General features: G+C 46.3%; 2 protein-coding genes and 1 non-coding gene across 3 annotated transcripts; all 3 read right to left on the bottom strand.

Moving 5' to 3' along the window:
• Window positions 1-2,737: 2,737 nt before the first annotated feature.
• Window positions 2,738-3,466, bottom strand: LOC119339153 (histone H2A-like). Its single transcript, XM_037611302.1, has one exon. The coding sequence runs from the start codon at window positions 3,393-3,395 to the stop codon at window positions 2,916-2,918; it is 480 nt and encodes a 159-aa protein (XP_037467199.1). The 5' UTR covers window positions 3,396-3,466; the 3' UTR covers window positions 2,738-2,915.
• Window positions 3,467-6,293: 2,827 nt separating this feature from the next.
• LOC119342232 (cytochrome b5-like) lies at window positions 6,294-8,808 on the bottom strand. The gene is made up of 3 exons (XM_037614079.1): window positions 8,507-8,808; window positions 8,308-8,374; window positions 6,294-6,738 (listed from the first exon to the last, which is right to left on the bottom strand). Exons 1-3 carry the CDS (start codon window positions 8,603-8,605, stop codon window positions 6,455-6,457), a joined length of 450 nt encoding a protein of 149 aa, XP_037469976.1. The 5' UTR covers window positions 8,606-8,808; the 3' UTR covers window positions 6,294-6,454.
• LOC119342273 lies at window positions 7,517-7,712 on the bottom strand. The gene has a single exon (XR_005165506.1). It is a non-coding gene; the product is annotated as a U2 spliceosomal RNA (small nuclear RNA).
• Window positions 8,809-11,465: the final 2,657 nt, after the last annotated feature.

The following is an 11,465-nucleotide window of genomic DNA, read 5'->3' as shown; positions in this document are numbered from 1 at the left end:
CAGATTGTGCCTTTTTCTGTGCAACCGCAGCAACAACTTGCCACTTCATCAAGGGTTATGACCCGTTTACAGAAAGGTATTCGAAATCCGAAAATAAGGAAGGATGGCACTGTACCATATGGCATGTTGTGTATTTCAGGTGAACCAGCAAAATTAAGTGATGCGCTTAAAGATCCCAAGTGGAATAAGGCTATGGATGAAGAATATGGTGCTCTTATGAAGAATAAAACATGGCATTTGGTCCCCAACCAAAGAGGTAAAAATATCATTGATTGCAAGTGGGTTTATAGAATTAAGAGAAAAGCAGATGGCTCTATTGATAGGTACAAGGCACGTCTAGTTGCAAAAGGATTTAAGCAACGTTATGGTATTGATTATGAGGATACTTTTAGTCCTGTTGTGAAAGCTGCTACCATAAGACTTGTGCTAGCCATTGCTGTTTCCAGGGGATGGAGTCTTAGACAGCTAGACGTTCAGAATGCGTTTTTGCATGGTGTTCTGGAAGAGGAGATCTATATGAGGCAACCACCAGGGTATGAAAATCAACAAGCACCGCACTATGTTTGCAAACTTGACAAAGCTCTTTATGGTCTGAAACAGTCTCCTAGAGCATGGTTCTCAAGGTTGAGCTTACAATTGAAGCATCTTGGTTTTGTTGCATCCAAGGCTGACACGTCTCTCTTCATTTATAGCAAAGCAAATACTGTCATGTTTGTGCTAATTTATGTTGATGATATCATAGTTGCAAGCTCTTCACAAAATGCCACTAATGCTCTCTTGCATGATTTAAGTTCAGAATTTGCCTTGAAGGATCTTGGTGATTTACACTTCTTCCTAGGCATTGAAGTTAAGAAAGTTCAAGATGGCATAGTGTTGAGTCAAGAAAAATATGCTACTAAACTTCTAACTCGTATGGGAATGAAGGATTGCAAGCCTTCACCTACTCCATTGTCTTCTTCAGAACAACTTTCAGCACGTGAAGGAGAAATACTTAAGGAAGAGGAAAGCACCAAATATAGAAGCACTGTTGGAGCTTTACAGTACTTGACTTTGACAAGACCAGACATATCATTTGCTGTAAACAAGGTTTGTCAATATCTACATGCTCCTACTCCACTCATTGGTCAGCTGTCAAGAGGATTGTACGATATGTTAAGCACACTGTGAGTTTGGGACTTCAATTCAGACGTTCTAGTTCTTCACTTGTTAGTGCTTTCTCAGATGCTGACTGGGCAGGATGTATCGATGATAGAAAGTCAACTGGAGGATTTGCGGTATTTTTTGGTCCAAACCTTATTTTCTGGAGTGCTAGGAAACAAGCTACAGTGTCAAGGTCAAGTACAGAGGCTGAGTACAAATCATTAGCAAATGCCACTGCTGAAATCATTTGGATGGAATCTTTGCTTGATGAATTAGGGATTAAGCAACACCGTATTCCATGTTTGTGGTGTGATAATTTGGGAGCCACCTATCTCTCTGCTAATCCAGTTTTTCATGGAAGGACTAAAGATATTGAAATTGATTTTCATTTTGTGCGGGAAAGAGTGGCAGAGAAGAAGTTGGACATAAGGTTCATTCCATCCAAGGATCAAGTGGCAGATGGATTCACTAAAGCTTTGCCAGTTAAGCTCTTTGAAGAGTTCAAGAGAAATCTCAACATAGGATAGTTTAGATTAAGGGAGGGTGTTAGAGTTTGAGTAGTAGTTGTAGTTTAATCTCAACTATCTCTTCCTTTCTCTCCCGGTTCTATTCCTTCTTGTATTCAAACAGGATTCCTAATCCTTCTCTTGTAACTCACGGCAAGCTGTTTTTGCCAACATATAAATAAACAGCCGCGGCTCTCCTCCAGGAGAGTAGGAACGCTTCCGATCGATCTAATAACAGCTCCGGAGGCGTCGACTCAGACGGCCGCTGTATCGCAGCTCCGACGGCGTCGACTCCGATGGTCGCTGCATCGCAGCTTAGGCGGTGTCGTGGTCACTGCACTGCATCGCAGCTCCGGTGGCGTCGCAGCCACTGTCTGCTGCTTGGTGTGCTTGAGCACGAGAGAGGACGCTGCATGGGTTTTTCCTGTGTTGGAGCGCGAGAGTTGGCGTTGTGTTGAGGCGCGAGAGTGGGCGCTGCATGCGTCGAGGGGAAGTGCGTTTCGCGGGACACCAAGCGACCGGCTACAATGTGCACGATCGGGCGGTTATCAAAGCGGCTTATAACTGCTAGCTATCAGCCGGCTTACGCCTAGCATCCGCCATTATTTTAACGTAAAATAAAACAGAAAATAAAAATAAAAATGTAAAGACGAAAAAAATAAGGGCATCCATCCCCGCAAATGGGCTGGCCCAACCTAGCGCGCCAGGAAAGTGAGGGTGTGCGTTGGCACGACCACTGGCATGCACCATGCCATATAGGCGGTCCCCTTGCCCGGCGCGTGGCTAAACGGGTTGTGCCTGGAACATGACGCCTAGGGCCAGGCCTGTTTGTCGGTACGACCCATTTATTTTTATTTTCAGAATTCTTTTTGATAGATATAAGCCCAAAAAACAGCCCATTTGGCGACGTTTTTTTTCTATAATACATTTGACCAGGTTTGGCATTGAGTCATGCTCCGGCGGTCGATCAGACGGTGTGCACTGCTGAAAATTCGAAGGAAAACTTCGCTCAAACGAATCACGAATTTGTACCAGCCTTCTCAGTGCCCCGAGCAAGAAATGTTGACAAATTCAAACAGATCTGAGTCTTCCCACAGCACATATGTCACATTGCGATATCAAGAACAGACGACAGAGCGAACAATTTGGATAAATCAGAGAGATTTCTGAGTTGTTTTTTTCCTGGCAGCACAGATCTACATCGACACCATTAGTAAAACAGCGATCACCGTTACAGCAAAGCTTAAGCTAATCGATGCGCGCCTCTATCTAAGCCTTCTTGTCGGCCTTCTTGGGGGACTTGGCGGTCTTCTTGGGCGACTTGCCCTCCTTGGGCTCCTTCTCCGCCGTCCTCTTGGGCAGCAGCACCGGGTTGATGTTGGGCAGCACGCCGCCGTGCGCGATGGTCACGCCGGCCAGCAGCCTCCCGAGCTCCTGGTCGTTCCTCACGGCGAGCAGCAGGTGCCTGGGCACGATGCGGGACTTCTTGTTGTCCTTGGCGGCGTTCCCGGCGAGCTCCAGCAGCTCCGCGGCGAGGTACTCGAGGACGGCGGCGAGGTAGACGGGGGCGCCCGTGCCGACGCGCTTGGCGTACCGGCCCTTCTTGAGGTAGCGCCCGATGCGGCCGACAGGGAACTGGAGCCCGGCCTTGACGGACCTCGTCACCGACTTCTTCCTGGGGCCGCCGGCCTTGCGCCCGGCCGCGCCCTTCTTCGCCTTCGCTCCGGCTCCGGTGGCTGAGGCGTCCATGTCCGGTGGCTGGTGCTCGTCGTGCCGCGGGAGAGGAGGGGAGGGGATTTGGTTGGTGATTTGGGATTTGTGTTCTGACTGGAAGAGATGAGGATGGCTGGGTATTTAAAGAGCGAGGTGAGGGGCGGTGGTGGGCCCGTCGATCCGCGTGCTAACGCGCTCAACGGTTCGATCGGGAGGGAAATGGACGGCTGCGATGTCCAAAATATCGTGCGCGCCGGATTTGTTCCCTCTGATATCTGCTGCAAAAATCAGGTTGTTGCCCAAAGGCGTGTACTAGGAATGTATGGCGTCGTGCAACAGCAGCAGCCGTGGTTCGTTGGCGGCCAGCAACACCAACAACGCGGCGTTGGTTAAGTGCAGGAACATCAACGCCAAGAGCCTACACGGTGTTGAGTCCAGGAGAGGGATGGTGCACGGCCAAGCCTGGTGGCTCATGTTAAATGTTGATGGCTCGTTTATGGTGCATGCACGCAATTGGAGAAACAGAATGGTGCTCCGTGAAGGCGTATTGCTTGGGAATTTTTGCTTCACGATGATTTTGACTTAAATTATAAGTAGATCAATTATCATCAAAGACCGTATCGAGGTTCCACATAAGAATGGCGCTGCCGGAGGAAAGAAGCATTTTCATTCTAATTCCTTTCCGTATGATAACTAGGAAAACTCATTCCTAAACACTATGAACGCAAGGATGCTTTCACCCTCAAAAAAAGGAAAAGAAACAACAAGGATACTTTCACCGGGCGGCATTGCCCGGTTAGCAAACTCCAACCAAACAATCAACACAAGGGCATTTTCAGATTTGTCTTGGATGCTTGAAGCTGAAACTAGGTGACGGTGTCCCAGTTAAGGGGCATCCCATCGCTACTATTCTCGGCCTAGTGGGCTGTGCCAAGGACCCCCTTTATCGGTTCCGTCCTGAGCCACGTAGGACGACCCATGGCGGATAACAAGAAGATTCCAGGCAACTTGACGTGCAAGTCAAGAAGCTGGATTTGTGGAGTGTTCTTCCTCCCTGTACATAGCCGACTAGGAGCCTTGTAACCTAGGGTCCCCGGTATGCTATATAAGCGGGCCTCCCCACTTGTAGTGAGATAGATATCACACAATCTTTCGGTATTTTGTACTCTCAATACACTCCAACGCAATAAAGCAAAGAGTAGGACGTAGGGTATTATCTCTGTCGTGAGAGCCCGAACCTGGGTAAATCATGTATCCTTGTTACCATCGCACCAAGTAGCCTAGTTTAAGGATACTCTACCGAGGGATCTGTCGGATTTAGGTCTGACGGTGATATCCCATGCAGGTCCTGCTAGGTGAACATCGCAGTTGATGGGAGTTCGCATCAACGCTTAGATCGGTTCCATGACGACCTTTGTATCAGGGCATAGGTTCGTCTTCGACGTCGCCACCTTGCCAACTCGACTGGTCACCCTTTGGTTCCTTGGGGAAAAGACATGGAACCTTTTTGTAATCCAATCCGGATCTTAAAGGGTATCACCCGTGTCACCTAGGGTTAGGCGATGCGGGAGCCGACCGGGTTTTCCTCCAGGCCATTGGTCACTTTCAACCCACCCGCCACTTGAGGAGGAGGGTTAGGCAACCCACCCAACAATGTGCATTATCCCTCATCGATAGATGAAGATTTCTCACTTTCAGCCCACCCTCCATTTGAGGAGGAGGGTCAGGCAAAGAATTTCATGAGTGTAGGATCCTTCAGGCTGAGGAACGCATCCGTGAGCGAGAGCAAAAGCAGGTCAGTGTGCATGACACAGGATGAGTCGTCGGTTTCATGCCAGGCGCTACAAAGACGAGCGACAAAGGATTTTTGGCGAGCATATTGCTGGGTAGATGCACCTGCTCGCCCGTCTTCTCCTCCCCATCGACACAACAAACAGTGGTCGGATCTCCATTGCCCGATGCTACCTCATCGACAATCTCCATTGGTTGAAACTCACCATTTTCGAAAAGGTTGGAACTCACCATGGTTGTCTTCAATTTTGAAACTGCAAGTCTCTCTAGCTCTGATCAAGTATCATATCTAGAGGGTGTGAATAAACTTCAGAAAACATAAAATGAAATGGAAAATGACCCTAGAGCATTGATTTATTCCCGAGGCCACTGATATTGTTTACCCAGCTATCTCTGCATAAATGATTTACCATCCTACTGCGGAAAAAAATGACTAGGGGTGACCAGGTGAGCATTTCCATAGGTGTGGATCCAAAACAATAATGTCGATCCTTGTCTACCTTAATTGAATTAGCCTATTTGTCAGTAAGGTACACACTTTGCTCTTAATGTGATACAGATTTCACTCTTGACAACTATTACCTGCATTCACTGTCAGTCTTTGTTCTAATTCAGTTACTTCAATAGAAGAAATTCACAGGCTTGTTCAAGATGTGTTCAGCATCAGGCATCAGCTCTGATGCATGGAGAGATATAACTGTTGTATGATCAAGAACAAAAAATATATTATATTATGATTTATGGACGGTACATGAAGTATGTGTACTAGAAATTTTTACCCTGGAGGCTGATTCTACGGATAAAGCGACACATGGAACATTGTTCACTCAGAAGAAAAAATGTGATTTGTTCTGATAGTATGTCCAAGCGAGCAGAGGTGGCATATTATTATACATAGCCTATACTGCATGTTTTCCTGGAGTTCTAGATTGCCCAGTGGATCCATGTGATCACTTTATGTGTCAAGTGAATAAGTACTAGATCACTTGGAACACCCATCACGCAACTAAGATAAATTCTTGAACAATTGATTGGAAGCGAAAGTAAAGGCAAATGCCCTATCCATACATCTCAGTGTCCACTCCTCAGTGTCACTGCCATGGTTTGTGTTATAGGCAGGCCAGCCTCCAAGAAGATCCAACAAATTTGAAAGGGCGAAATATGCCTAGTTCTTTCAAGCTACATCAAGAAACCTCCATCAAGAGCAAATGGTTCTGTGACCAAGTTTATGTTCCCTCAATGTATCGATGCAGCAACACTATTAACGTAAAAATGTGCAATGATATGAATCTTGTCCGAATTCACTAGCTCTCGGCCACGAATGTTAGGTAGTACCAAGCTGCAAAGGCCATGCCAAGCATACATAAAGGGAGCACGAAGTCCAGAAATGTGTTTGGAGCGGGAGAGCCTTTGTTCCTCTGCATTGTTCTGGAATCTGGCAGCACATCACTGCCAATAGCTGTGGCGTCCTTCGTTGCACTGGGAGGCACATAGTCCTCGATGCTTCCGATCAGGTAGCTGCTCATCATGCTGATGGCTGATGTGCTGTGTCCCACATCTTCAAAAGCCTCCGTGGCATCCCCAGAGGCTTCAAGAATTGATCAAACATGGACGAAATAAAATTGAACAACTCATCAGCAATTTGGTATGCCCTTTTCAGATAGATCACTTTGAAAGCCATGCCAAGTGTGTAAATATTACAGTTATTGTCCATTGGTTAAACTATTATAATATGTGTTTAAAGAGGCAATAAGTTATCATGGAACTAATGCAGCTGTCGAAAGAATAAAAGGCTAGTGTGATTAATGAGGCTTGACGATTTTACGCAACGGAACACAAACATTTGTAAGAAAAGAAAATGTACTAATTTCCATAAGTTGGTGGACGCGGATTTTTGGGACGTGGGGGGCCATTCCCCAACTGTTTTTTTTTTCTGTCCTGTGATTCACTAAACTTTATACATGATGTTGGCCCTTTTACTTCTCTGAGGGAAACAAATGATATACTCCCTCCGTTCCTAAATATTTGTCTTTCTAGAGATTTCAACAAGTGACTACATACGGAGCAAAATGAGCGAATCTACACTCTAAAATATGTCTACATACATCCATATGTTGTGTCCATTTGAAATGCCTAGAAAGACAAGTATTTTGGAACGGAGGGAGTAATAGTGTAGGCATACATAGTAAGAAAATAGAGCCAGCGAAGCAATAGTGGGTATGCTAGCAGTGTTCAGGGCTCTAGGCGCACTTTGAAAAACATACCACACAATGACTGCCCAAATGGCGATTTAGTTGCAACTGTTGCACAGGGAAAAAAACATGACAATTCTTTTAGGAAAATTTGAAGTTTTAAATTAGTTTTGGTTGGGGTGCGCCTGCCTAGGCTGTAGTGCAACGCCCGGGCGACACCTAAGGGCCCCAATGGCAAGCCACTGTTATGGACCCTCCTCCACAAAAAATAAACTTAATATCATTGTGAGGATGTACCCCATATATCAGATATTAAACTGATAAGAACAGATACTACATTTTATCTTAGCCAAAAGGCCGAGAAAGGTATGATTTGCATTGTTGCCCTGCCCCTCCTTTTATATCTCCCTCGTCCACCTCTCTGCTCTCCATCAGCGAGGTGGTACTAAACGAAAGAACAGAGAGAGTCCGTGCTTCACTCGGGCAACCAGCCTATGCGCCTCTCGTTCGTTTGGGCATCATCAGGCCCGGTAAGAACACCACGGCAGCAATGCTTCCACGGCCCAGTATTACAGGGAAAATCCATTGGGGGGGCAGGCGAGGACGACATCATTTAGGCAGGGTGTGTTACTAAAAATTACTAAAAAAAAAAGAAACCACAAAAAAATAAAAAAAAATAAAGAAAAAAGGTAGGGTGTGGTTGGGATTCCATCCTCGCCTAGCACCATGTCCCAGTGAGCATTTTCGATAAGTCGGTCTCCTATATTTCCAACTATTCTGGTTGACCTTTTGCAAGTCCCAACTACTGAAGCTAACCTATATTGATGCCTTTTTAACAAATCAGTAGTACCTTTTTTTTCAGGGAATAAGAAATCAGTAGTAACATGACAATTAAGCAGACAATGATGAATCAGAAGAAATCCAGAACTAAAGCAGAAGAAGCAGACAATGGATGGATTTTGTACCAGATGCATGGAGCAGGACATCCTCTCCGCCGGGGTGGTCCTCCAAGAACTTGGTCACATCGTACACCTGAAAGGCAACCAAATCAGAGGAAAAGGGGAGAGGATCAGAGAAACGGGCAAATCAAGAATGCCAAACCAGATCTCCTAACCAACAGAATCTAAAGACGAGGAATGAAGATTCCTCTCTGTGCCTGACAACCTTGCCATGGATGACGACCCAGCAGTCCTTCGTGGATGCGTGGAGCGAGACATCTGTCGGAGAGAAGAGCGGCTTCTCGGTCTCGGTCTCCTCCGCCATTGATAGACCAGCCGCTCGCTTCGACCAGCTGTTCGTGATGGGGAGCGGAGCGGGGAGAGATATCGATGGGGTGGAAGAAGACGGCGCTGGGCTGAGATAGGAGGAGGGGATCTCGGACGAAGCAGAGCTGAGCACACCAAGAGAGCTTGCTGCTCGTCTTGGTCCGCGGTTGGTCGTCAGTTGGTGGCCGGCCGCGAGGAGAGACAACGTTGTGGGAACATGGTTTTTTTTTTCAAAGCTATTTGTAGCGAAAATGCAAGACCGACGCAGAGTAAAATAGGACAATTTCCTTTTAAAAAAAACTGATTTTTTGGGGCAAACTTCTGGATGCTTGCAGAGTTTCATCGTCCAATGACGTTTGTGGAAGCCCTGGCCAAAAAAACAAAATTGATCCTCCAAAAATGTTATTTTCAAAAACACTTTTTAAGAGCTGATTTTTTTTGCCACAAATTCCACAAATGTCATTTTTATGTGAGGTCTAGGGTTTGTATTTGGCCATTGCCATGAATTCAAACTACAAGAAAGGATTACAAGAAGATCGCTCACGCAGGAGCACACACCACACACGCCACCTAGCCGTTATCCTCTTCACCGCCTTCGTCTGCGTTGAAGCAGAGTATATGTAGTGAAGCGTTCTAGGCCCATTCTGGCCCAGCTAGCCGAGCCGGAAGGCGAGTCTGCCTCCTGGGCCTTCTCGTCTCTTCAACTGGCTTCTGGCCCACCTCGGGATCGGATCGCTGACAATCCCACCCTCCTTATAAATGGCTTGCCCCCGAGCCGGTGCTCGCGGAAATTTTTGCTGCAAGGTCACCTTGTCTTCCCAAGTAGCCATTTCGACAAGAGTTGCACTCCACTTAACCAGAACTTGAACAAGAGACCCAGATCCTCGACGAACCACTCGTTGATTCAAAATCTGCCCAGGGATTTGAAAATGATCATCAGGAGTAGGCAACTGAAGCAATACCTTGTGCTTTGGCTGTAACACCTTCCGAAGGAGAGACACATGAAACACTGGATGCACTTTACTGCCTGCTGGTAAATCAAAACGATAAGCCACTGCCCCAATGCGCTCCAAGATCTCAAACGGTCCATAAAACTTGAATGTCGGCTTATGGTTGGCCCGAGGGGCAACTGATGACTGTAAGTAAGGTTGCAGCTCCAGGAAAACATGCTCCCCCACTGCAAATTCACGATCACTCCGATGTTTGTCTGCTTGTGTTTTCATTTGTTGCTGTGCTTGCAACAAGTGATGTCGAACTCACTCCAAAATGGTCTGACGGCCTGCAAGCCACTGGTGCAAATCTTCAGACTAAATTGCATCTTCTGCAGCCAACCAAAAGTGCCGCGGTGCATGTCCATATATGATTTCAAATGGAGTTTTCCCGGTAGCTGAGTGCCAGTTAGTATTATACCAAAACTCACATAACGGAATCCATTTGGCCCGGCGAGAGGGATGAGCACTGACGAAGCACCGAAGAAAACACTCGACCTGCTGATTAACTCTTTCCGTCTGTCCATCATACTGTGGGTGGCGAGTTGTGCTCATTCTGAGCAGGACACCACACGCCTAAAATAGTTCCTTCCAAAACTTGCTGGTAAACACTCGATCACGGTCTGAAACGATGGAGAGAGGCATGCCATGCAACTTATAAACTGTATTCAGAAACACTTTAGCCATAGTTTCTGCCGTAAACGGGTGATGCAGTGGAATAAAATGCCCATACTTTGACAGCTTATCGATAACCACCAGCAGACAATTGTAAGGACCAGATATTGGAAGTCCCTCGACAAAATCCATCGTAACCATCTCCCAAGGTGTGTTTGGAACAGGAAGAGGCTGCAGTAAACCTGGATATGGCACCCGCTCGGGCTTTGCTTGCTGATACACCAAGCAGTGTTGCACATAGCTTTTCACAAACCCTCTGATACCTTTCCAGTGAAACACCTGATGAACTCTTCTGTAAGTAACTGGGAATCCAAAGTGCCCCCCAATAGGACTGTCATGAAATGCAGCCACAATCTTTGTTTGCAGCTTAGGGCACTGGCCCACCCAAACACATTTGCCTATTCTGAGGATCCCATCTCGAAGAGAAAACTTGTTGTCAGAGTTGGGAGCAGCAGCTAACTTTTGTGATAATTCAGAAGCAAACTGATCAGATTGATAACTATGCACAATCTCTTGTAACCATGCAGGTTGAACAGAAATAACAATATGCAACTCAGGCAACACATCCTTATCAGTATGTGGTCTTCGAGAAAGAGAGTCAGCAACACTGTTCTCAGTCCCTTTCTTGTAAGCAATAGTATATTGCAATCCCAACAACTTAGTAAGTGCCTTCTGCTGCCACTTAGTGTGTAATCTCTGTTCAGTTAAACCGGCCAAGCTGCGCTGATCAGTTCTGATAACAAACTCAGAAACCTGAAGATACTGGCGCCACTGCTCAACTGCCAACAGAATAGCCAAATACTCTTTCTCATAAACTGAAAGTGTTTGGTTCCTGGGTCCCAGTGCTTTACGGACATAAGCCAAAGGGTGACCATCCTGCATAAGCACAACACCCAAACCAACATCACAAGCATCTGTTTCCACAACAAAAGTTTTTGAGAAACCAGGAAGAGCCAATACTGGAGCTGACACTAAAGCTTGTTTCAATAGAACAAAAGCTTGTTGCTCTACATCTGTCCAGTGATATGGTACACCTTTCTTCAAGAGATTGGACAGTGGCTTGCTCAACATTCCATAATGAGAAATGAATTCTATAGTACCCAGCTAGTCCCAAAAATCCCCTGACTTCCTTAGCAGAAACTGGAACTGGCCATTCTTTAATAGTAAAGATCTTGGCAGGGTCTGTAGCTACCC

Source organism: Triticum dicoccoides, chromosome 7B, assembly GCF_002162155.2.
Source record: "Triticum dicoccoides isolate Atlit2015 ecotype Zavitan chromosome 7B, WEW_v2.0, whole genome shotgun sequence".
In the NCBI taxonomy this organism is placed as follows: Eukaryota; Viridiplantae; Streptophyta; class Magnoliopsida; order Poales; family Poaceae; genus Triticum; species Triticum dicoccoides.
This window is presented reverse-complemented; position numbering and strand designations above follow the sequence as displayed.